The 27379-nt window shown below is 42.3% G+C and overlaps 1 protein-coding gene across 11 annotated transcripts in view; it reads left to right on the forward strand.

Annotated features, from left to right (window-relative positions):
- Atp9b (ATPase phospholipid transporting 9B (putative)) overlaps positions 1-27379 on the forward strand; it is a 204468-nt gene that overhangs the window by 156066 nt on the left and 21023 nt on the right. For all 11 annotated transcript variants that reach the window (XM_075968168.1, XM_075968164.1, XM_075968159.1 and 8 more), the window contains 8 exons: positions 284-396; positions 4445-4693; positions 17745-17906; positions 18585-18677; positions 20717-20800; positions 21372-21542; positions 25045-25143; positions 26911-27000. In XM_075968168.1, coding sequence (XP_075824283.1) covers positions 284-396; positions 4445-4693; positions 17745-17906; positions 18585-18677; positions 20717-20800; positions 21372-21542; positions 25045-25143; positions 26911-27000 — 1061 coding nt within the window. The remainder of the gene's footprint in view (positions 1-283; positions 397-4444; positions 4694-17744; positions 17907-18584; positions 18678-20716; positions 20801-21371; positions 21543-25044; positions 25144-26910; positions 27001-27379) is intronic.

The following is a 27379-nucleotide window of genomic DNA, read 5'->3' on the forward strand; positions in this document are numbered from 1 at the left end:
GAACAGCAGAAGTTGCTGTTATGCCAGTTAACAGATCTTAATTTCAAAGGCAGAGATTCAACTTCTCATTTTTCTAGAGGACCTTTCATTGTTAATGTGACATGCTTAGGAAAAACTCCTAAGGCTCCCTGTCAGAATGAGCATTCTGCTGGGCCTTTGCATCTCTAACATCTCCCAGGGACAGTCAGCAATGCGCCCAGCAGCCCTCCTGCTGGGCTCCTCACAGAGCAGCAGGGCCTTCCCTAACTGCCCATCTTCACTGCTGCTGCTCTCCCCACCACAGGGACTCTCACTCAGAACGAGATGGTATTCAAGCGACTCCATTTGGGCACTGTCTCCTATGGAACAGACACTATGGACGAAATCCAAAGCCACATCCTCAATTCCTACTTGCAGGTATGTGGATGACCTTCTGATGCCATCTTCTCTCAGTATACCCACACTGGTAAGCTATATTGAGCCTATTTTATGCTACTTTTAGTCCTTGTTATTACCTTGCTATCAATTGTAGTATCTCAGACAAGAAATTATAACTAGCATTTGTATATCAGCAGAATTATGGGAAATATAATGAGCTCAAATCATTTATTATATTATTTTCTTAGTGAATTTTTCTTTTACAGGGGTTGGGTTTTCAAGACAGAGTGTCTCTGTGTAACAGCCCTAACTGTCCTGGAACTCGTTCTTTAGACCAGGCTAGCTTTGAACTCACAGAGATCTGCCTGTCTCTGCCTCCCAAGTGTTGGGATTAAAGGTGTGTGCCACCACCACCTGGCTAGTGCATTATTTCTAAAAATAAACTCTTTAGTAAATAGTATTTTAAGGGGTAATTAATAGGTTACTGGTATTACTGTGTCTCCTAATAATACCTTTGTTTTTCTTCATAATAAAACTTTCTCAGGTTTTAAGAAAATAAATTCTGATTTCATCTTTTCCAGTAACTAAGGTAGATAACTCAGCATCACGCACCATCATGCCTGTCACTGAACTCTAGCGGCATGTGGATTCGCTGTATCAGCAGGCAATCTCTCTCTCTGCCTGTTATTTTGTGCAAGCAATTGTCATATGACATTTTAAAAAAGATAATACTACTTGCCAAGAGCTGAATACAAGGATGGGAGCTGTCTGTCCTCTGCAGAGGCTTGCAGACAGGTATGCCGTATGGGCTCCTCCCTTACCCAGCCCTTCCAGTTATCCATGTTGTCTGTATCTGCAGAGGCTTGCAGACAGGTATGCCGTATGGGCTCCTCCCTTACCCAGCCCTTCCAGTTATCCATGTTGTCTGTATCTGCAGAGGCTTGCAGACAGGTATGCCGTACAGGTCCTCCCTTACCCGGCCCTTCCAGTTATCCATGTTGTCTGTATCTGCAGAGGCTTGCAGACAGGTATGCCGTACGGGCTCCTCCCTTACCTGGCCCTTCCATTTATCCATGTTGTCTGTATCTGCAGAGGCTTGCAGACAGGTATGCTGTATGGGGTCCTCCCTTACCCGGCCCTTCCAGTTATCCATGCTCCTGACTCTAGTCATATCAGGACATTCTGTGTAGAGAATGTTAAGTTCAAATAGAGGACTTAACCCAGGCTTCAAGGAGTGTTTGTGACACAATGATTTTTACTCTTTCTTTTTTTTATTTAACATAATTTCTTTATTGAATTTTTGGGAATTTCACATCATGTACCCCAATTCTGCCCACCTTCCAGTCCTTTGTATCCTCCTCCACCCCTATAGCACGTCCTGAAAGAAAATTTTTAAAAATGAAAACAAACAAATCTGTCCTAATTCAGGAACACTGGCTTGGCAGTTCCAGGAAACCTGTCTAAAATATCAGGCAGGATAATTTAAATAATTGATGCTAGGAGCTCTCTTCTTGGGCTGCTGCTCTGCCTGCTACGTGCTTTCCTTTGAACATAATGATGCCCGTGTTTCACACTCTGCTCAGACGGGGGTGTGGCTCACTGGGTAATGTGTTAGTTCTTGGAGCACCACACACCTGTGACATCAGCTAAAAATCCAGCCGGGTGTTTTATAGTAATGTGCTTCAAACGTGATTTCAAAGACTAAATTGGACTTTCTCTCCTTAGAATTCAGTTGTCGACGATGCATTCAAATTTAGAAAACCTTGTTCTGTAATTACCACCAGCCCAACATATACTATGTTCTTGAGATGTTGCTAAATAGCAAAAAAATTTTACTTGTACAATATCCGTTTATTTTATATGATATATCTGCACAGATGCCAATGAGCATCTCACATGTGCAGATGTGATTTGTGTAGATATAATTTATATATGCTCTATGCTTGAAAGCATTTTTAAATCAATATTTTATTTTTATAATTTTAATGAAAAGTTTAGTCTTGAAAATTTTCTAAAATACAACTTTTGAAATCAGTTCTTTGTTTTAATTATATCATTTCTTTTTTCTCCCCTCCAAGCCCTTTTGCATACCCCTCCTTGCTCTCAAATTCATAGCCTCTTCCTTAATTTTTGTTACATAAATATTTATATATATATATATATATATATATATATCTGTTTGTTTTGTGTGTATGTGTGTGTATGTTCTTAAATACACAAATACAGTCTGCTCAACCTCTATGATGCTATTTGTGTCTATATGTTTTCAGAGGTTAGCCATCTTTCAGTAGATAACTTCTTGGTATGCTCTTCCCTTAGGGAAGGCCGTTTCTCCTGCTCTCAGCATTCCTTAGTTGCCTGTAGTTCTTTGTGTAGGGCTGAGGCCTCCTGATCTTTGACTCATCCACCCTGTCATGTCTGTTATTGTTGTCCTGCAGCTGATGTGTCGGAAGTCATGTTTGGTGTAGCTTCTGGCATTCCTATTGGATAGTGTCTTGCAGCAGATTCCATGACTTCACTAGCCCTGGTAGTTAGCTAAGTTTTCAGTACCAGGCATGATTTCCCTCTTTTGAGAAGATCTTAAGTCCAAATAGAGAGTTGTTGGTTACATGAAGGTATACATGCCCCTAATTTTACCCTGAGAGTTATCTTGCTATGCTGGTCATTGTTGTGGTTCATTGACATCAAAGTTGGATAAGATTATTGGTTGCTTCCTCCATTGGTGCCTTCCCATACCATGAAAGCTAGCCCTCCAAGAGAGGACTTTCAAATATTCCAGCCCAGGGGCTTCTAGGCCCTGTGTCTGAAATGCATAGCATCTTTAGCAATAGGGACTTTACCTTCTAGAGCAGGGGCTACCAATTGAGATAGTAATGGTGATGTTTGGAAGTCTCTTGGGTGACCCTGGCTAACAACTCAAAAGAACCATCTCATGCTAGGTCTTGGGTTTTCTGTTAGTTGGCCTTTGGCTCTTGGAAGGGAACGTTGTCAGCCAGGATAAAGTTTTCTTTTTTTTTTTATTTAATTTATTTATTTATTAAGGATTTCTGCCTCCTCCCCGCAACCGCCTCCCATTTCCCTCCCCCTCCCCCGATCAAGTCACCCTCCCTCATCTGCTCGAAGAGCAATCAGGGTTCCCTGACCTGTGGGAAGCCCAAGGACCGCCCACCTCTATCCAGGTCTCCTAAGGTGAGCATCCAAACTGCCTAGGCTCCCCCAAAGCCAGTACGTGCAGTAGGATCAAAAACCCACTGCGATTGTTCTTGAGTTCTCAGTATTCCTCATTGTCCTCTATGTTCAGCCAGTCCGGATTTATCCCATGCTTTTTCAGACCCAGGCCAGCTGGCCTTGGTGAGTTCCCTCAGTGTGTGGGTGCACCCCTCACGGTCCTGAGTTCCTTGCTCGTGCTCCGTCTCCTTCTGCTCCTGATTTGGACCTTGAGTAAAGTTTTCTTTTATACAGTATGTATTGTATACCCTAACTTATATGTACTGTAACAAAAAATCCATCACTGGGTGCTAACAGCTGAGACTCCTATCCAGACCTAATGGGAGTTAGGCAGATACACAGTGCTCAAGTGGACAGTTGTTTCACATGAACAACGGGCAGTCTGACACACCCCATTACTATGTCTAATCCTTGTTAGCTACAAACTAGACCACCAAAGTTCAGAGACCAGTGAACAGTGGGTTTACTTATGACATTCGAGGAAGTCTTAAGAGTTCTGGCTGCTTTGGTTTGACACTGTTTTATGTGCATGTGTGAGCTTACCATTCTGCCTTGATCTTTATCTTGCTGTTTTAAGGAGGAAAGTGTCAGTTGATGGATCTTAGGAGTGGGAAAGTGCCGGGTTTTAAGTATCATAGCAAATACTCTGGTGTGTTTGACAACCTTGAAAGAGCCAAGCATTTTGCATTGCTGAGACAAAAGTTATTTCTTTCCTGGGTACAGTGTAAGAGAAAGAATCAAATTGCTGTTCTTATCTCAAACAGCTTGCTTCACATCAGAAAATATGCCAGTAATTTCTGGTCCACATGTAGACCACTTCATTCTGTCTGCCCTCATTACATGACACCCTGTTTTAAAGGTACACTCCCAAGCAAGTGGGCACAACCCAAGTTCCGCTCCACTGAGAAGAAGCCAGTCTTCAACTCCTAAAGTTAAGAAAAGTGTCAGCAGCCGGATCCATGAAGCAGTGAAAGCCATTGCCCTTTGTCACAACGTCACTCCTGTGTACGAGGCTCGAGCTGGAGTCACTGGAGAGACTGAGTTTGCTGAAGCAGACCAAGACTTCAGTGATGAGAACCGCACCTACCAGGCATCCAGTCCTGACGAGGTCAGTTGCTTCCTTGGAGCATCTTGTTTGGGGAGGATGTTCTTCACAGGGCAAACCTGTGTGATCTGTTACCTGGACACTGAAGGCTTGAAGGTTGCTTCTCTGGAGCAAGGACACAGGACTGTCCTTAGCTGAAGGAATGCATACCTCTGGACATAATTTAGACCTTTCAAAGCTACCTTTGACCCTAACATGTCAATACCTAAGAGTTGGTCCTTTGTATCCTTGATAGCCACAGACTAGACCTCTAACATTCAGACTGTTTCAGGATTTGCTGGATTTGCTTATGATCTGAAGATTCTTAAGGATTCTGGCCCTTTAGCTTTTATACCACTACATTTAATGGTTTTTACTTGAAATAACATGAGAAAACTCAGCTGGCTTTATATAGTTCCAAAATAAACTCATTACTGTTACTGTACTTCATAGTCCAGTTTTTCCTCATGTTACAATGAGTCACTGGGTTTGTATATTAAATTTCCAGTCATTCTGTAGAATTCTTTAAAAAGATTTGTAGTATAAATAATTGAGAGACCTACAGAAATGATTTTTAAAAAAACTTTAAGTGTGTTAACTTAGTCATTTCTAACCTTACTCCATTAAGATTTGGAAAAATCTATTATTAAAATTTCTACTTCTTCTGCAGTCATTCTGAGTATGTATGTAGTCTGTCCTCTTGGAGTACTTCAATCAATTATATAAAATAATCAAAGCAACTGTGGAGACAGTGCTAACAAATTAGGTCTTTCAAATGTCCTACAAAATTGAATCTTATTAAGTATAAAATCAGTATGTTTAGGAAAGCTGCTAAATTCTGGTTCTGGAAATAATAGAAAAGTAGGCATTGAACCCCAGTGTTACTGATGAACAGAAAACAGACCATGAGGAGTAGGGAGTGGGTCAAGAAACATTAGAACAAGCATAGAGAGAGGGTAAGAAAGTGTGGTTCTCTTGCTGTACACTTTGCCCAGAGTCCAGAGCCCGCCCTGGCAGGTTACTAAGTGTGAGCACATGAAGTAGCCCAAGAAGTGGGCTGGGGTTATCAGAGCATACACTGTGCAGTCAGGCGCACTGTACCTGCAGCCAGTAGGTAGATGCCTTGTACGTGAGGAAGGGAGCCTTGTAATTCATTGCTAGAACCATGGTGTAGCCTTCTTCAGGATGCAGAAAGTGGTGGATAGATGCATGCCGAGCGGGAAGAACTCTGTTGTCTGCAGATGCATGAGACCCCACCAGGCTTGAGGGAACCTTTTCTTCCCAGCTGCTCTAGACTTCCCAGCAGAAGTCTCTTTGTATATTGTTTATGTTTGTCAAAGTAGAATATCTATACTTCTTGATCACTAGAAAAACCTAGTACTAAGTTTCTTCCTCTTCGTAGAAGTTACCTGTGGTGGTATTCTAACAGTCCAGGTGCAGTGATGAACAGTTGTGCTTTATGTGGATACTAGAACCACTTTCCTGATGAAGAGCAGGTTTCCTTTTGTGTTAGTGATGTTCTTGACCCTATCATGCAGCAGGTAGACTTTGCAGGACTTTAAATTTTTCTTTGAGAGAACTTTGATGAGTATTGAACTGCACGTTCTCACTGGGTCTCCTGTACGCTGTCAGCTTTGCACTCTGGAAGTCCAGAGCACTGCACTCTGGTGGAGAATCCCCAGTCCCGTAACCCTTCCCTTTGATTTCCCTTCAAGATTGAAGACTACTTGGCCAGGCTGGGTGTCAGGAAGTGCTGCCTTGTCCATCCTTCTTGCAGCCACTTTGAAAGGCACTCACTCTTTTCAGAGACTGAAGGCGATGATGAGGAACCGTGAAAGAAAACCCCTAGTGCACAAGCAGATTTGTGTCATTTCAAAACAAATGTAACTAGTGGCTATTTTCTTAAACAAGTTTATCTTAAAGTTTTGGATATTAACATTATTTCTGTTCAGCGAAAATACTATATTATTGTAGCCAGAATAAAGCAGTTCAGACATCGTAACATGTCATTTAACACATAAGAACTTAAAAGTAATGCAAAAACAGAACAAAATGAAAGCATTTATTTAGACGTGGAAAGCTGAAGACATTTGGTTATTCACCCACCCTGCCAGCATCACCACCTGGAATACTATTAATCAGCTTCTTGCCTTTCTCACAAGCTACTTGTTCTCCATGTAGTAGTAGCACTGGATGGTCTCTCTGCCTCATCTAGGACCCTACCTGCTTTCTTTTTCCTTCATTGTGACTAGTTGGCTTACTGCAGTGTTGATGCTACTCTGTCCTGGTACATGCCATACTCTGGGACCTTGCATTGCTAGAAACCTGCCTGCTCAGCCCAGATGCCTGCAGCTTCATCTCAGAGATTCCCAAATAAGCTCTGTTTGCCCTATCCAGAATCTTCTCCCTGACTCAGAGCATCTAGTTACAGTGGACATGACTGCATTGTACATTACCCATGGATTGAAGCACCAATACTTTGACTGTCGTCTAGATCTTTTTCTATTCCTCTGAGGATTTTCAGTAGACTTACTGCTGTTGTAATTCACCTGGGTCATTTATCTCTAAAGGCTGAACAAAGCCGAGTTCAGGCAGCTGTAGTTCTGCACCACTTTAGTCCCGCTCTGTTTGGCTGGTCATCAGTTGCTGTGCCCTAGGACAATTCTGAACTTGTTACTGTCTGCATAGCTCTCCTCTCTCCCCACTCAGGCAAAGAATGTTCTAGTTTGAATGTAACATGTTTCCCATATGTACTTGTGTTGAACTCTTGATCTGTAGCTGGTAGAGGTAGTTTGATATATCTGAAGAGAAAGGGAGACCTTTGGGGTCTCTTCTCCCTGTTTCTTTTCAGTCTTCCATGAGGTGAAGAAGCTCTCTGGGACACAGTGCCACTGTCATTTTCTGCCCAACCTCATGAGACCAAGCAGCCCATGGGCTGAACCCTCTGAAACCCAGAGCTGAAATCAATCTTGACTTTAAGTTGTCCTTCACATTTTGTAGTTGTTATTGTCATTACAACTATTCTTATAGAAAAATGGTGTTAGAGAAGTAGGGTCATGACTATTAACTACCAGGCCATGTGCTTCCTAAGCCTTTGAGACCAGTTTAAGGAGGAATCTGAGCTACCCTGGTCTACATGGTGAGTATAAATAACGATTTTCTTTTTTATTGATATGGGTTCATAGCTAAGATTATCTCTAGTATCACTAGAGTTTCTGAAGTTGAACCTTTAAAAAATGTTGGAACTATTAAGATTTTGTGAACTCTTTGATATGAACTAAATGGACATAAGAGATGGCCATGAGCCATTTGGGTCAGGGGAAGAATGTTATAGTTAGAACTTAAAATTTCCCCCACAGCCTTGTGTATTAAATGCCTGGTCCCAGCTGATGGTGTATTTTGAGAAGTTGTGGTAACTTTAGGGATAAGATCTTGGTGAAGGAACTAGATTGTTGTGAGTATTAATCTCCTTCTTCTTCCTGTCCCGCCACGCTCACTCTCTCCAACCACTGTGAAGGCCAGGCCAAGCTCAGGAGGGCAAACACCCATGGAGTAACCCTTGTGGAACTGTGACACAAAGTATATCTTTCCTCTGAGTTGTTTCCCTTACATATTTTGGCCACAAATACACAAATGTAACTAACACAATTGGCCGCATATACACAGGGCCAGAGTGGTGACCATGTGGGCTCCAGGCTGGACGAGAAACAGTTAACTTGGAAAAGACTGTAGGGTTGTCTAAAACTGAACTTGAAAGACAACTGGGCTGAAAACCCTTAAAGTTGGAGTAGGCTCTAATTCCTATGGGTTGGCAAGGCTCCATTCAACATTCAAATGTTTTCCTATTGGTAAACAATAAAGCTGTGATAAGAAATTTACGATTCTTCCTGGAAGTCACACCACATCTGATTTAGAAAAATCCTGAGGTATACATCTTTAATCCAGCACTCAAGAGACAGTGGCAGGGAGATCTCTAAGTTTGAGGCTAGCCTAGTCCACATAGTAAGTTCCAGGTCAGCCAGGGCTGTGAATTAAGGATATAAGAAATAAAAAGAAAAAGAAAGGAAAAAAGTACTGATGTAGTCTGTGAAGATCAGGATTAGTTGAACTGTTGGTGATAATTAGGAAGCTCCAGAATAGAATCCCATGTTGGTAAAAAGGGAGAAGCTAGGGCAATACACTTCATCCTTTGTATACCTGGCCCTGCAGTATACACCCCTTTAGTGTCCCTTCGCCATTGCCCCACTGTGTGCCAGAGATAACTTTTGTAACCAACAGTGTGTGTCAAAATAGGATCCATGTGTTGTGTGCATGCGGGTGGGGCTGGGGAGTCTTAGGAAGCGCAGCTCAGCAGTGCTGAACTGTTCGGAGATCTCAGGGTGACATGGTATGTGGTGGGATCTGTGTGACTTATAAACTGCTGTCTTCCTAGCCCTCTAGGAGGTTTTGAGGCAGACACAGGACACACTTAACTGCTTATGGAAGGAAATAAAAGCTACTGTTCTTTTTCTCAGAAAGGGCTAGCACTGTTTTTGCTGTTGTAGTATTCCTGAGCTCTTCCGTAATCCCATGTGATCACATGTTGAGAAGGTATTTCCTGCTCTTAAATGTTGGAAGCCTAGACCAGAGGTTTCCAAAGCAATTCTTATTTGAAGTTCAAAAATAAGTATATTTTTGAATTTTACATATTCACTTTATTGCCCACTAAAAAAATTAAGTTTTGTTGAAGTACATAAAAATTTTAAAATATTAGGAATACACCATTGAAAACATTTCATTGATTTAAAGACTTTTAAGAGCTTAGAGAAATTATAACAAAGAAACTGCTAACCTTATACTTAACTTTTTTGATTTGTATGGAAATTTGACAGTGATTAAAGGTAGAATGTTAAGTGATATGTAAAAATTCATGTAATGCATATTTTAAGTCTGAAAATGAAAACAATGAGCTTCGTCATGATTTTTAAAGTGTTGTATTGACCTGGTGTGTGCAGATCCTGGAGCCTCAGGACAGGCATCCAAATAGCCTGTTGTTTGGTGTATTGAACCTTGCTGCCATTAGCTTGACAGATGATAGCAATGTTTCCCAGTCACCACAGCACCATTGTAAAAGCATTTCTTATTGGATAAAGTGCTCAGAATATTGCACCCCGGAGCTTTATTTAGGGAAATAGTTCAATTGATGTTTTCTGTTTAACCCCAGTATTGACCTATCACAACATCCATGTTAATAAGCAGTGTTATCATTTAAGAGACTAGTTTATGCAGTCCTATCAATGCTATATTCATATAATCTTATTTATTCATGGCTCTAGCAGTTACTTCTCCATGATAACTTGTAAGATAGAGGATCCCACATTGTGTATATCACGTTCTCATAGTCCCATCAGTTCATGGGACTATTTCTTCCTATTCTTAGGACAGATGTGGTCTGTTTAGTGCTCCCGTTTTGAGTTTGTAAGCCAGTTGCTATTCTGTGTAGTATAAGCCACCATGGTTTTCATTTTCCTTAATAAAGGGAGGATCTTTTCTCTACCAGTGCTTTTACAGAGATGAGCTTTTAATCTGCAGGTAATAGAATTCTTAGAGGGTTAATTTTGAATTCAGAAAGGTACTGCTAGACACAGTAAGTACTTGCAGTGTTGCATCATCAGTTGCATGCTGTGTCTACTTGAAGGTCTAAAACTGGTAGTGATATCAGAGAATAAACAACTGACTTATATGTATGAGACAGGATCCATTTATGCTTTAGTCATTGTTTCTTATGATAAGTGATCAATATTTCATTTTCTCTAAGAGAAAAAAGTTCTATTTGCCTGTCATTTGTGTCTCAGGCTCATCATAGCAAACCAAAACTGAACAAATGTTAAATTCATCATAGACATTCCTTTACAGCATGAGCACCCAGCTTTCATTGTGTAGCTGCAGGTTCAGCGCTGTGGAAGGAAGCCAGAACTGAACTCAACCACAGGAATCTCAAGAGAACATAAGCTTAGGCTCAGTGCAGAAGTCATCAACATGTGATCGAGGCATAGCATGACCTCTGCTGATTGTGGACCAATTGGCTGTGGTTTTTAATGGCTGCTTATTCCTATAAACTACCTATTTATTAGTGGCATCCTTTCCCCTATATGGTTACATCTTCTCATATCAGTAAGTCCTATATTTAATTATTATCTCAAGATACAGCTATCTTTGTCTTGCTCAACTATTTATGTGTAAGAATCAGCTAGAATTAATGACAAATCACAAGTAGAATATTTTAAAATAAAGGAACAATATGTCCTTAATAGCATTGCCTTTGGATTTACAGAAGAGCTAATGTATGTGGAGTGCTATATTTTTTAATTCATTTTATTGTGTGTGCCTACTGAAGCAAGACTAATTGTGGTGTTTTGTCAATATATTTGTGAGGAGCAAATCATTGTCAGTGACACGAAGCCTTCACTCCGTGACCTTCAAGACCAATAGAGAATAAATACTGCATAGCCTGACAGTGAATATTGATTAGCACTTTTTCTAGATGATCAAATTGCATTTTAAGTTAATAATTCTATTAAATTATAACAATGATTGTAATAATCACAATCAAAAATGATGAGATGTCAATGATTAAATTATGATTTATAAAGCACATGGTAAAATATGTTCTCTCAGGGTACAGCTGGCACCTGTGTGTGCCTAGTTGCTAATAGGATAAAGGAAATTTCTGCCAAGCATTTCAAGAAGATTAGCACAGAAATTTCTGAATAATAGAATTATAGAGAGAGGGACTGATAAAATCTTGCCCCATGTTTTATTTCCTCCCGTATGGTGTGTCTCTGGGACATGCTTGCCTATACTGGTCCTTAGCTTGGGAACATGGGAATGTGAGATGAGGTGCCCATGACAGCTGGTTAGTGATCGCTAAGTGGCCCAGAGAGGAAAGTTCCCTCAGACTCTCACTGCTGTATTTTTTACATTCTCATTTTAATTATTCTTGTCTTTGAATTATTATCAATAGTCACATTATGTATTAGAAATTTCAGAAAGCTTGGTAGTCATAAAAATAGTCATTTAAAATATACAAAGCCTTTTACTTCCAGATTATCATTTTCCATCTCAAAGAAAAATATCCCAGAGGTTATTTCTTGTTATAATGCCAGGCAGCAATTAATTCCATTTAGTATAGATACACACAAAGAGTATTCGATAACCTACCTCTTAAGTTTTTATTTCATTACCTACAAAATTGCCTTATAAAATAGACTGAAATGAAGCATTGGATACACAGTATCATTAGATAGTGCTGGTTGAGGAATGCATTTTTTGGTTGCCTTTGCATCCATGACAGCTTCTAAAAGAAACAGGACAAGAGGCTGCAGGTGTCCCTCACTAGTAAAGCATTTGCCTAGCACAGGCAAGGCCCTACATTCCATCCCAGCTGGGAGAGAAGTGTGTAAGAAGACATTCACCTCCCTCTCCTCCCCTGAACCTGAGAGGCTCACAAATTGAACAACCATATAGTAAATACTTCGCTGGTTTCTTGAGCAGTCTTCTATTTTAATTCACATTATAGTTAGCCATATGGGTAAAAATATATTTTAAACTTCTGTACATCTCTAAAAAGTGACATCAACAGCCCAGTGCTTTCCTTTCTGGTCTCTGTGATAAGCAGCCAGAAGGATTTTGCCTTCTTACAGAGCTGTGAAGAGCATTCCAGGAAGCCACTGGCCAGGCCCAACATAACAGGAGCTTAGGACCTTGGCTCTTAACCCAGTTCCTACAGCTTTCCATGGTGAAACCTGCATCTCCAGCACACCTCAATTCCCCATTTTAACCATATCTCAGCGTCACGAGGACAGACGTATTTGAGGACCATGATCCCTGGTGCTTCCATGTAGTTCCACAAGAAAGTGTATGGGAAAAAACCCACATTGGGATCTAACTGTGGGTGATGGGCAGTGACCCAGGTATGCTTTACAGAGGCGAATTAGCAATCAAACTGAGATGTCAAATGCTATGGAACAGAGAACCACTTAAACCATTTCTGTAAAGTAATTTTAGAAAGGGACAGAGCACTTTGGAAACATTCTGGACAGTCAGTTAGTTGTTTGCACAAGTGAGCACACAGCCCTCAGGAAACTATGAGCAAACAACACAGTGTGTTGATGGAATGGCGGTGGGCTGCTTCCCGGCTAGCCTTACCCAAAATAATTACATGGAAACTGTATTCTTTTAAACGCTGCTTGGCCCATTAGTTTTAGCCTTTTACTGGCTAACTCTCACATCTTGCTTTAACCCATTTCTAATAATGTGTGTAGCACCACGAGGTGGCTTACCAGGGAAGATCTTAACCTGCATCTGTGTCAAGTGGGAGAGTCATGGCGACTGCCTTACTCGGCTTCTTTCTCCCAGCATTCTGTTCTGTCTACTCCGCCTACCTAATTTTCTGTCCTGTTAAAGGGCCAAGGCAGTTTCTTTATTAACCAATAGACATATGACCCTCCTCCATCAACAGTAAAGCCATATTTTCCCAGAAGCTCCCTTTGTTTTTACCTGACATTTTTTTTTTATCTGAGGATCATTTTCTCTTAGACTCTTCTTAATTGGAACAGTTTCTCACTTCCCATGTTTTTATGACACTTTTGGAGGTGACTGGCTGGGTGACTGTCTCTCAGATTGGGTTTGGTGGAATTTCCCTGCAGAGTAGATGGGTTAGGATCTTGGAAGGAAGAGCATGTTGCATTACCTCACATCACTTCAAATCAGTTTTCACGTACGCAGCACTACCAAGCTGACCGGCATCACTTGTCCCAGGTGTTTTTCAGTATCTCCACTGAAGGCTACCCTTTCAGTTTTTCTTTTAACACTGTCTTGTTGGTCAGCCAGGTGTGGTGGCATTCAGGCGGCAGAAGCAGGGAATCTCTGTGAGTTTCAGGTCAGCTTGGTCTACATAGTGAGTTCCAGGACAGCCAGGGTTATGTAGAGAGACCCTGTCTCAAAAATCAATAACAACAAAAGTTGTATTCTTGGTCAGGAAGCTCCCATGTACAGCCTGTCTCAAAAAGGGGTATTAAACACCCTCCTTGAGGGTGAAGTGCCTGCATAAGTTAGGCTTTGCACAGAGAGTTCTCCATGCTTTTTCTGTGACGTGTGAAGTCATCCGTTTATTCCTCACAATGAACTCATGAATACTTGTTTTATACTTGGGGTCTTAATCCCCTCTAGTGCTCCTTTCCGTATTTAAGCATTACTTTGTTTCCTGTGCATGCAGAGATGCTACAGGCACATCGTAAATGTATTTCTATCTTTGCTCCACTCTTACCCATCATTTCTTTAAGGATCCAAGTTGACACCTGAAAGGTCCACAGCCCCTGAAATGTACAAATGTACAACCATGCGTAATAATGCTGTTATGATAATAATGTTATCTGTTTCTTCAGAGCATGCTGAAGGAAGCATCTTTTCTAAAGGATATGTATTTTTGTTTTATTTTATTTTGTTGGTGTGGGGCAATATGTTCTGTAACTGAGGCTCATCCTCAGTCCCCAGAGTATATATCTTTGTTTGAAGCTGTAGGAAGAAGACAGACTCTACTGCCAGTGCCATTGAAACTTCCTTTGCTTTTATTTCTATATGTAATGTCATCAGATACAAGTCCTTAAAAGAATACCTTGGATCTATTCCAAATAAATGGGGAGAATTTGCTCTTTCTTTATGCAGTTCTTTAGTAATGGTCCCAGGGTTCAAAGCTCAGGCTGAAGCTGGAAAACGGCTGAGGGTGGGATAGCCGCCCCTGGGCGTTGGCTACTGGATTTACCCATTAGAGATGACAGTGACCGCCACGGTCTAAATTCACAGCAGTTCTCCTACGAGGCTGTTTCCTCCAGACACTTGTTTACCTTTGTATTAGCAAAAGAATTCTGCCCAATACCAAGCAGGTTACACTGGACAGTAATTAAAGTATCTGTCTTGTGGAAAATTTAACTCTGATTTGCTTGGCTGGATATAGAAATGTGATCCTCAGGGTGATTAAACCTTTTGGATGGAATGCTGGGCTAGGTGTAAGTAGCTAAACTGATTTTTGTTATAAGCTGCTAACTCAAAGGAGCTGTGAAGCCAAGCATAAACTAAATAATAAACAGATGTGAGTCACCAAATATAGAAAGCCTGGTCCTGACTGCAGTGGGGCACTGGGAGATGATAGGGTATTCACGGAAAGATGCAATTTACGGGTCACAGTGTAATAGTAACCTTTCACTGTAAATTGAAAATTAACCTTGGCATATTAGATCATTTGCAGCTTACGGAGTCATTGTCTTGGATAGGAAGAGGCACTGTGGTCAGGTGCCAGGCTCTCCTCTAGATGGGATTGTTCTCCTAAGATCTCCATGTCATCTTTGGTACTGTAGTTTGGAGCAAGCTGTTGATGCTCTCAGCTACAGTATTAGATCATTGGGAGATGTTGTTCCTTCTCTTCTGATAACCTGGAGACTTGGAGTATGAGTTTAGATTCCAGCTTTTACTGTGGCGCACCATTGAATATTTTGTGTGCCACCTTAACCAGCAAGTAACAACCGATGCTAAGAGGGTGGGAACATGCTGCTGTTGCTTTGTAGCGAACAGTACCAAGACTGGGCATAGAAAGCCATTTCTTTCTCATAGACACATCTGCAGCCATGCAGGTCCTCACGCAGTGTTCTGACTCAAACCGTCCCTACTCCCAGTAAAGATGACAAGGCTGCAAAGATGGAATGACCTGGTGGCCTTGTCAGAGGCAACCTGAGAAGATAAAGTCTGCTGATTCCTCACAGTACTGGAAAAGCACTGGGAATTCTGTTACTGTGTGTGTGGTTTTCTCTGTGCCTCGCCCTAGAAGTGTACTCTTAAAGTACAAAGGAATTGAGTGCACCACCTCAGATGGGACTGCTCGACCCACAGTTCTTGGCTGTAGTCAAGGGCTTGGTTCACTCTAGCGTGGTCCTCTGTCACACCTTCTTTTAGTCTATCCTGCTGAGTACACTATGACCTGTCTGTCATAGGCTAGTTATTTTCCCTAGTGCACTGCTTATAACTTGTGGACGTTAGCATAGAGCTACCCGTGTCTGTGTGTTTGTCATGTTAAACAGCTCTCATACGTGTGCAGTTCACTCCTTTAGGAAGTGTCCTGAAAGAGCAGAAGAGCCCAGCAGAGACTGCCAGAAGAGCGCAGTATGGCTGCGGGCCTGCCTGTCCATTTCTGTCTGCCCAGTACAGGGAGACAAAGCACCCCATCTCCCCTTGGTAGGGGGCACTGGGCACCGCATCCCATATTCTCTTGTACAAACTCTTCTGTCTTAAAGAACACCTGAGTCCTAGTGTCCCTGGCATTCATGCATGTGCCTGCTGTGTGCCCTGGGAGATCTCAGCATTAAAGGTCAAGAAACAGTTCTCCATCCCAGACTTTGGAGAAAAAAATTCTGGAAGTATTCTTCAGTTGGTTTTGTGTGGAATTACCTAGAAATTCTGATTTTAATAATGATTCTAAAGAAAAAAAACCAAATGGCCTCTGTGCCAAATGACCAGGTATTAACCCCCCCTGTCTGGTCACCGCATGTGCCTCCTGCTGAGGACCCTCCGACTGTGTTGGCTTCGTCTTTACCAGATGCTGAGCAGTAACCTCAGGCATTGTCGTTGTACAAAGAAGCGGATTTTGAGGCCGTCCCCATTACATAAACTCTGGATCCCTGACTGAAAGTTTTACCACATTCTTTCTAAGGGGATGGACATGGCCAGGACACTTAGAACGTATTCATAACACCTGGCACAAGAAGAGATTTAAGTATTCTTGAGATTTCTTGAATTCCCAAAGCCCAGGATAAAATCTAGATGTACAAGCAGTGGTAAAACTGAAAACACAGATAATCTCACTCTTCCCCAAAAGAGAATCACGCTCAGCAAGAACTGCATTCCTGGATGCTGGCCAAACTGCACTCGAGCCCCTGAGGGAAGCTGTGCCTTCACTGGGCTGTGCTGGCGTCCGTTAAGGACTGAGAGGGTTAAGTGCTTTTTTATAACAAATAACTATAAGAATAACTCCTATGTTTGAGCACCTCCATAAGCCAGGAATTCACTTATATCCTTTCAGCCTGAGGACAGTTCACAAGTGTCCTTTGCATATTCTAGAGGGAGTAAGCCTTGAAAAAAATAAAGAATTGGACACAGAACTGGGTATCCAGCCATACTTGGTTCAGATCTTGGGCTGGGCGTCTACTTTGTTATTGTCTCTGTCCTGGCTATCACTAATTGTCCACTTGACACAAACTAAGATCACCCGAAATTGAGTCTCAATTAACCATTTTATCATACTAATCTGCAGCCTGTCTGTAAGGGATGATTGCCAGAAGGCCCAGCCCACTGTGAGTGGGCCATCCTTAAACAGGTGATCCTGGGCTGTATTAGAAAGCTTTCGTACTTTAGTCTGGGAGCAAGCTAGAGAGCTGAGCCAGAGAGCATGTTTCTCCATGATTCCTGCCCTGCTGTCCCTCGGTCACAGGGCCTGAAAGTCAAAGCCAAGCAAACTTCTTCCTCCTGAGGCTCCTGTGAGCCAGAGTGTTTTATCCCAGCACCAAGGAAGGCAGTCTTCTTTACGTGCTGCTGTCAAGTGGGCACCCTGGTGGCTAGTATCATGAATTCATTGGTCAGGTATCAACTTATCTTTTCTACTGGAAGAAAGGGAAAAAGAGAATGTAAAACTGTTGTCTCCTTAGCAACCTGTAGAACCATAGGTGGTAAATTGGGACAAAACATAAGACTCAAGTCCCGGATAATGGTTAGGTATTCTTTCTAGGTCTAAAGCTATGTGCTTCGGGAATTCAGTCAATACACATTGTAGAATAGTCTTTGTGGTATATAATGGTCTTCTTCTGAACAAAAATTGTCATGTTCACTTGTTAAAGCGCTGTCCAGAAGTATGTGGGAGAGCGTGAAAGTTAGCACGCTTTGTTGCCCTGCATCGGTTATGTCTCAGTGGGCTCTCTGCACACCAGGGTGCTGTGTTTCAACATGTAGTTTTCCCTAACCGGTTCCTCCTCACACACTCTGATCTCCTCAGGTGGCACTGGTGCGGTGGACGGAGAGTGTCGGACTCACTCTGGTCAGCAGGGACCTTGCTTCCATGCAGCTGAAGACCCCCAATGGCCAGGTCTTGAACTACTGCATCCTACAGATGTTCCCCTTCACCTCCGAGAGCAAGCGGATGGGCATCATTGTCAGAGTATGTCGTGTCGCCCAGCTGTGCACACACACCAGTTCTTCCCACCATGGTTTTTCAGACCTCCTAAATCAACACAAAACTTCCCCCCAGAACATTTTAAGGTCAAATATTTACTCAAATACTATGTGCTTTATTGTTTGTTTAAAAAAGAAAAGAAAGGAAAAGAAAAAACCTCAGTATATGAACTGAGAAGCTGGTATGGCTCCCATTGATAAAGTCATTCTCCACTGAAGCAGAACAAGATGAGGGCAGAAGTAATATTTTAATTAAAATTGTTTTGTTTTGTCCTCAACATAAATCATATAACATGCCAAAGAACTTAACTGAATGATTTATGATCACAAAGTCATTAATTCATACCTTTATTCTAGTTACTTTAATTAATACCAGATTGTATTTTGAAATTTCATTTGCTAAATAGTGAAATTCTGTCACACATGAAGCATTAATACTTAGATTGCAGTCCAGATCTGTCTCAAGAATTAAAGTACAGCATCTCTGGTGTTTGCTGACTTTGACTTTCATTTCACTGGCATGTCAGGACAGTTTCTACCAAGAGAGCCCAGGGCACATTGTCTACGGCCTGCCTCCTCCAGAGCCTCTCCTTTAGGCTAGGGGTTCTTTACAGGGATCACTGCGGCCCGGCTCTCTTCTGAGTCTTTTCTTACCCTGTTACAGGATGAATCCACAGCAGAAATCACATTCTATATGAAAGGGGCTGACGTCGCAATGTCCACCATTGTCCAGTACAATGATTGGCTAGAAGAGGAGGTAAGCAAGCTATTCTCAGCGTTGTACAAAACGTCTTCAGAATATTTAGTAAATCAACGACAGAAGAGCAGTGCCTTTTCCACACTTGTACCATTGGAGTGAATCGTGTCATCACCACTTTAAGCCGCCACATGAATAGGTGGCCAGGGATGATATTGTTTTCACTAAATTTTCTGAATATTTATAGTTCTTCTAGGTCCATATAAACAAAGGCTAAAACCCTGGTTAGTTATAAAATTTTTCTTCCTATAGAAATAATTGCCATTTTTGTTTGGTGTATGAAGTATTCAGATACGTAAAAGTAGGTCTAAAATAGCATTGGATACATAGCCAATTAGACGTGCACATATATATATTTTATAACTATTGTAAGGAGAGTTTAATTTGTATTTTAATCTCATGCTAATTTTCTCTCTTATAAGAAAGAACAGAAAATAAGGTACAAACATAAGCAATTCTATATTATTATTCCTAAATATATTTATAGTTAACCTCATGAGGTTCTAATATTTATTGTTAAAGTTGTATATTAATCAGTAATTGAATGTCAAAGTAAAGCTAAGGTTGCTAGGATTATAGCCAGGTCTCTCTCTCTCTCCTGTGTATACATTGCTGCAGGTGCCTGTGTCTCTTTTCCACTGTCAGACTGCAGAGATGGTCTGTCAGCACAACAGCCACACCCGATATTCACGATGGTCCTGGCAATATGAATCAATATCTCCTTCAGGGCTCTTTGATTTAATCAGAGACATGAATAAATTAAACTCCCTGAAGACCTAGTAAAATGCCATAAAAATTACTTTTGGTCATAATGACATGCAATTAATTGTAAAATACTTGTTTAATTTATTTAGCTTTATGAGGTCAAATCAATAAATGTCTTGCAACAGACAGATAATGTCAGATTGTTGTTCAGAAAGATAACTTCATTAAAAATCCTATGCACATTTGTTTGTTCAAATTGTATTTTCTTGCCATAGATAAATCTTTTGCCTCTTCACCACCAGTATGTTTGTTGTAGTTCTGATGTAGCCTGAAAGCCTTTCACTGTACCAAGAGCAAAGCAAAAGGTGGTTTAGCAAAGTTCCTGGGCATGTTTATTAATATGCATGTTGATTCGGGTCCCTTAGAGCCTGATTCCGACCTGCAGTCTGGCAAAGCCCCCTTTGTTGGGAGTCACACTGTTTGTTTACAAGCATAGGTGATATTGGTGCCACTGGAGCAGTTTAGATTTTGAAATGAATCACTGGCTACCTTCAAACAAGTGTGCCTAGAACATAGGCAGCTTGTACCCCAAATCTTCTTTCTTTACCTTAGCCCCAGCTAGAATTTTTCTACTTTTAGTAGGGGAAAACAGTATTCTATCATAATTATTATGCACTATAAATAGGATTAGCATCTTATCACACACCTATTGAATTATTTCCATTTCCCATTTATTATATAAATAGGGTGGTGACTCATCATGGCCTCCTCTTTTCTTGTCCAGTTAAGAGCTGAGCCCCAAGCCTGGTGCGTAGGGTGGTGACCCTGTGTGATCGGCCCTGTGCATGTCTGTGGTGCTGTGTTTCTGCCAGACACCGGCATGCCACTTTATTCCAGGGACTAATGTCGTTCCAGAATAGCCCTGTTGGAACAATTTTATGATGAAACTGAAGCAGGCAGCTCAATGCTTTGCCCAGACACACAGCTGCTGTGATTTTGGGGCCCAGCCATCTTAGATCCCTGTCATCTCTCTTCCTCACCCCTCAGTGGGGCAGTTATGGTGGGGTTCTCCTGCGGGTGGGACACAGTGATAGAGAACTTGAAGACATCTTCCGCATGTTTCCTCTAACTTTCCTGGGCTTTGCCTGTCCTTTTTCGCTCAGCTTTGCTGTGGTCTGTGGCTCTTGAGGTTGCTATGCTTCCATAGTGGACCTGCAGGGAAGTGAGAACAAGACGCAGCACTGCTGGAGAGTAGTCTTGATGGGCCCCTGAGGCCTGATTGCTGTCAGCTCAGGTACTCCGGGAGCCACAAATAAGAGCTCCTTTTCTTGCAGTGTGGAAACATGGCACGTGAGGGGCTGCGGACCCTTGTGGTGGCGAAGAGGACTCTGACAGAAGAACAGTACCAGGACTTTGAAGTGAGTTACGCAGTTGTTGCCACTCGATCCTCTTCCTTCTTCTGAGAACGCTGTCGTGTCACTGCCCTGCAGCTTTCCGGTGCAGTCTGTGTCTCTGAGACTGGGGGCCCTGCAGTGTCCACAACGCCGGGAGTTCCGTTTCCTCAGCAGAAGCTGAGGGTGCCTCGGAAGTGCTTCAGCTTGAAGCTGTCTGGATTCTAGAATATTTGCCTAGATGGCAGGTTAAGTTATCCAAAGCCCCTAAATCCAAAATGCTCTCCAGAATCTGAAACTATTTTTTAACGTGATGTCATTGCTAGGTTGTATCTGACTCTTGATTATTTCAGGTTTCCTTAGGGAAAGTTAGACTAGAGTTAATAAATGTTCATGTAGTAGATACTTGAGTGCTTAAACATAGCATCTATACAGCATATTACTTCTGACCCCAAGAGCGCATTCACTCCACACAGAGAGAGCATTTACACACACGTTTGCCTGTCCCCTGTGCCCTCAAGAGCTGATACAGTACAACTGTGTGAGTCATACACATGAAGTGTGAACATGGTTGTGTACCTGTTCCTTCTGTCCTCAGAGCCGATACAGTCAGGCCAAACTGAGCATCCATGACCGGACCCTGAAAGTCGCTGCAGTGGTGGAAAGCCTGGAGAGGGAGATGGAGCTATTGTGCCTCACTGGGGTGGAGGACCAGCTGCAAGCTGATGTGCGGCCCACTCTTGAGATGCTGCGGAATGCGGGGATCAAGGTACAGCCTGCATCCTCTGGCTGCCAAAACTGCTTTCTTACTGAGTCAAACTCACTTTTTCCTTGAAATCCTGTCGTGGGTGCTCTATGGGATGACAGCTTAGCCCTTATCTTAGTCGTCTAGCTCCGGAAGTCTTCACAGTGCCCTCTTCCAGACTTCTCTCTGACTCTTTCTTTTCACCCAAGACAGCGTAGCCTTCCTGAAACAGGGCTCCAAACCTATCCCTCCCCATGGCACATGAGGATAGTCTGAGGAGGGCTGCCAGCTTCCCACTTGCCTTGCTGACTGTTTTCTCACCTGTACGCCATCAAAATCCTGCACCATCAGAGCAGAAGAGAAACCTTCACGGAGTAGTAGCTGCTTAATCCAATAAGCACCTGTGGTCCTGGGTCTGTTCAGGCGTCCATAGCACATTGTACGCAGCACTAGTTAGGGAGAAGTTTAGTGCAGAAGCCCAGCTTCAGGTAGGCTTTAGTTGCACTTGCTGCTCTAGAGCTGGGGTAGACAGAAACCAGTTGTTAGGGAGGGTCATTCACGGGCTATTCTCTGTCCGGCTAGCTATGCTTCTGAAGCGACGTGTATCCATTGCCACAGAGGTAGGAGGAGGGGCTGCAGCTACAAGCTGCTCTTGCACTTGGGCCCAGCCACAGGTAGCCTTCCTGCTGGGACATGCAAAAATGCTGATTCAGGCACAGAAGTGCTTTTCTCCCTGCAACGCTTGACATCACACATGAGCTCTTCCCTGGCGCCTTGTGGCCATCACATAACTCTCCGGAGACTGCCTTCTCTCCCAGGACCTCCCCTTGCCCACACAGTGCCCAGCTTCCCAGCTGCTCCATTGGACAAATTGGCAGTTGGAACACAGTGTTTGCAGGAATCCAGCTGACATTTCTGTCATCAGTTGACAGGGTCAGTCCCTTTCCCAGTGGACTTGGTTTCCAGGGTGACATTTTCCCTGGGGACATTCTCCCGGCCAGCTGTGCCTTAGTCCTCTTCTTCCTCGTTCATCTCTTTATGTCTAAATCTAGCATTTACAGTATAAGGTTTGGTTTGGGGATGCTCCTTTCTTAAGGTTAGGGTTAGAAATGGCTGAGTGTTTTAAGTAACCTACAACCTATTTTCTGACTGTGCATGCTAGATTATCAGTATTAAGGTAGTGAAGTTCCTTGGTATAGAACTTCAGGTATTTGTAGTAATTTGGTGCTGTAGTGCATATGACTGTAGACCTTGCCCTCTTAGCTCTTCTCCATGTACCCCCCCGACTAGACTGCTCTGAAGACAGGAATGTAGTGTTTATCAGTCATCTCTCAGTCTCTTTCCTGAGTGACAGGTCGCTCAGCAGTGGCAGTGCACACTGTGGTTACTGGGTTTGTTACAGCAGTGTTTCCTAATCATAGGCACAGTGAAGCTAATGAGAGTATCTGAATAAACAGAGCAGCCACCGCTGATTGGACCAGTGGAGGGGACATGTGCCATGCAGGTTTTCCTGTTTCCAGCTCCACAAATGTATCTTTCAACATGATAAAAACAATTGAGAGACACTGATGATAAGTTAGTAACACGAGGACTTTTGCTGTTTTGCATAAGCACCCTGATCACTTCACAGTCAGGCTTTTAAATCTTTTCCACTCGTGAGCCCGTTTTGCCTAAGAGACTTTTTTTTTACATGACCCTAAATATATACAAAATCATCTCACAAACCAACAGTTACTAATTATAAATCATAAATTTATTTTAAAACAGTTCATTATATGATTTTACCATCCATTAAAGACAAAAACCAATCTACATAGTAGTGAAATTAATGCTCCTTTTATTTTACTGTCAAGAATTAAGTCGTGACTGCATATTTGATACAGCAGTATGTGTAGTGAAGGGGGTGGCAGAGGTTTGTTTAGAACCACTTCAGAAATTAGGAATTCTGTCCCAATTCCAATCCAGAATTAGTTGAACATTTTTTTTATGAAACTCACATCAGTAACTCAAGCTGCAATTTTTAAAATTAAAAATTCTCACACAATACAACCCAGACATTTTCATTTCGAGGAGTGACAGCCTTAAAACATTAACAGCCTTTGTTTTCACAATTAAGCCATTCTGTTTGGGGAACAGAGAGAAAAGTTTGTACAGTAATCTGCTGCAGCTCATAGCATTCGGTAGTCTGCTGTCTGAACCGCAGCATCTCAGCCTGCTCATGGGTGCTGCACAGCCTGGGGTGAACATGTGTTGTGTGAGTCTTTATACATTTGCTTTTAAATTATGTTTCAGTCATTGCATGTTCAGAAACCTTTTTACTGCCATTTTTTACAGCCATCCTCACAAGCAGCCAGTTATGTGACCGCATATGAAATCCTGGCCTGCAGTTTAAGCAGCAGGAGTCCAAGTATATCCTTTGACATTGTGTTGCCCTGGTGTATGCAGCTTTTTATGTTGAGGGAGCACTTTGATATAAGTACATTTTGGGTTGTCTGTGAGCCCATTGTCCCGTTTGAACATCACCTGCCAGCTGAAGGTCTGTGTCATCTGCTGGCTCTGTGCACTCCTCTCCCGTCTTCAAGATCCTACCTCAGCCTCAGCTGTCCATCTGCGCACCACTCTGACCTCTTCTCCTGGAACAAATCGGGACTTTTTTATTGTGGCGCAAACATACAACCATAGTTGTCTGTTAGACACTTGGTAGCCGCTTTCTCGGACCACCAGCCCTGGAAATCATGGCACAGAGACTAGTTATTATTATGAATGCTCGGCCTTACCTTATGCTTGTCACACTAGCCCTCATAACTTGATTTAACCTGTTTCTCTCCATCTACATTTTGCCTTGGGAACTTTATCTTCTTTCATTCTGTATGTACTGCTTTTGCTGCTGCTTCTGTGTCTGTTTGGCTGGCAGCTGCCTGGCTGGCTAGCCCTGGGAATCTCACTCTTTCTCCCTCATTCTCTTCTCTCTTGAGCCTAGATTTCCTCCTCCTAATTATTCTCTAAATACCAGTCCTGCCTATCCCTCCTCTACATAGCTATTGACTGTTCAGCTTTTTATTAGATCAATCAGGTGCCTTAGGCAGGCAAAGCAACACATCTTTTCATAGTTAAAGCAATAGTCCACAATAGTAAGTACACAGTTTGAGTTCATGAAATAAACTCATAATGTTCTGCAGCCATTGCTGTTCCCGCCTCTAACTCTCCGTCTCCCCAGCCTGGAAGTCCCCACTTAAGCTCTTACTCCTTGCCCTATGATTATGGCTTCTCTGGACTCCTCATGATGTGGGATTATACAACATTTACCCTTTGAATCTGACTGACTCTGTGTCAGAACTTTCCATTTGAAGGGTTAGCAAGGTGACCGCATTTCATTTCTCCATTCAACTCAGTACGCTCTTGGCTTGCTTCTCCTCAGCCCTGCGTGAGAATCCTGAGTGTGGGGCACAGAGACCTGTGCACAGAGACACACTTTACAGAAGTAGAGTCATACCACTGACCTTCACAAGCTTCGGTTATTTTCCAGATCTGGATGCTGACAGGTGATAAACTGGAGACAGCTACTTGCATTGCCAAAAGCTCACACTTGGTGTCCAGAACTCAAGACATCCATGTCTTCAGGCCAGTAAGTACATTTCTAAGTCACTTTGAACTGTTAAATGGGTTTTGTTCATTTGTTTGTTTTTGTTTTGTTTTGTTTTGTTTTGTTTTGGTTTGGTTTGGTTTGGTTTGGTTTGGTTTGGTTTAGGATTCCTCCTACTTCCCCTAGACAAGGTGTGTAGCTCTGGCTGTCCTGGAACTTTTTCTGTAGACCAGGCTGGCCTTGAACTCAGAGATCTGCCTGCCTCTACTTCCCAAGTGCTGGGATTAAAAATGTGTGTTGTCATGCCCACCTAAATTGTGAAGTGTTTATCTTACAGTTAAAATGTGTATACAGTGATTGCTAAATATCTTTTAAAAATCAGCATTGGAGATGTTTTCTTATTCTGTTGTTGAATGATTTTGTCATGCATTTTGATGGTAAACAAGCTGCAAATTGAAAAGCATTTTTTTCCTATACATTTCATATTGTTGTTGCTTCCTATTTTAAGTAGGCATACTACAGTCATTTTCTACTCAAAACTTATAAGAAGCTGTATGTTGCTTTTAAACATCCATGCTCCTTACTAGCTGTACCGTTTGTGCAAAGGTTGCTCCTGGGAGACAGTGCAGATAGAAAGTGGAAGTGCTGGTCTGCTGCCACCCCAGACTGAAAGGTCTTCTGTAGCTAGTGCAAGGAGAGGGAGAGAGGGGGCTCAGTTTGTGTGTTTACTGTACTCACTGGTTATGATGAGTTTAATTCAAACGAGAAATACAAGTGCCTTGGGTCATGATTGATGGTGAGCAAGCAGACACCATGTGGCAGTGGCTGTCTGAATAAAGTGCTTGCACCTACAGAAATAATTATTTCAGTATCATTTACATGTAAATGTATTTTATTTTGAAACATCAGAATCTCAAATTATGCCCTGCAGACTACTATTTGCAATTAAATTATTAATGCTTCTGATAAAACTTTTGATCAATTTTTGTTGGCTTTTAGAGTTATGGCAGCACAAATTAAAAATTTCACAGTAAACCTACCTACTTAGAGACGAGGTGGTGATGAATTTGGAGCATGTGAAACTTCTAATGTATCTCACTCCTCTGTCTTTTTCTAATGCCTCTAAAATCTTCACAGAAAGCATGCACAAAACCAGTGCCTTAATTCCTGGCATATTTTCATTCTCAAATTAATATTTCAAGATTATGTATTAATTTTACCCTTTTAGACTCCTTACTTCTGTATATAATAAGTAAAAATGGGTTGAGTTAAAACTCATGGCAAAAATGATAGAAGTAACTTCATGAAGTTATTTCGCATTATTCCACATTTATAAAGAAGCATGTTTAAATAAAACCCCAGTCTATACAATTACATTTATTACCTGGTGTGTGAGAAGGGGGAAGTCAACCTCCTTGGGCCCTTGTATTCTGACTTATAATTTTCTAGGGCTCTGTTTGTGATTTGTAAGCCAGCAATCTTCAACACTGCTCACAATACCCACACCTTCACTGCCACCAGTTTAATAAATCATCTTCTAGACAGTGCTAGAAAATCCTTGGCATTACATTCTTATGAGAATATTTTTATAACAACAATAGCCCTCGCTTGCCTTCATGACCACAAACCAGCAGAAGGTGCAGGCACATTATCTGTAAGGACCTTGTTACAGCACTTCTGTTCTTAGGGGAAGCACCTTTCAGTTCTAAGTACAATATCTAAAGGGTCCTATTGTGAAACCTGAAAATGTCTTACTGCTCTATTGCCTGCATTTTTAATTCATGCTGCTTTTTTTTTCCTCCAATGAAGGTGACCAACCGGGGAGAGGCCCATTTGGAGCTGAATGCATTCAGAAGGAAGCACGACTGTGCTCTGGTCATATCCGGGGACTCTCTGGAGGTGAGCGTGGGGGTGGGCACTTGCGTTCTGGTCATATCCGGGGACTCTCTGGAGGTGAGCGTGGGGTGGGCACTTGCGCTCTGGTCATATCCGGGGACTCTCTGGAGGTGAGCGTGGGGTGGGCACTTGGGTTCTGGTCATATCCGGGGACTCTCTGGAGGTGAGCGTGGGTGTGGGCACTTGCGTTCTGGTCATATCCGGGGACTCTCTGGAGGTGAGCGTGGGGGTGGGCATGTGTGGTCTCTCTCCTTTGCTAACTGTGTACTACCTGTGTATCTCTCTGACTCCAGAGGTCAGACTACTCTGTAACAGTGTATGTCTTGCTTCTGAAATAGGACTTGTCAGTAATGTACTGTGTTCTTTCTCTCTAAGACTGTCT

The sequence above is a fragment of the Microtus pennsylvanicus genome, chromosome 4 (genome assembly GCF_037038515.1).
Source record: "Microtus pennsylvanicus isolate mMicPen1 chromosome 4, mMicPen1.hap1, whole genome shotgun sequence".
NCBI classification, from domain to species: Eukaryota; Metazoa; Chordata; class Mammalia; order Rodentia; family Cricetidae; genus Microtus; species Microtus pennsylvanicus.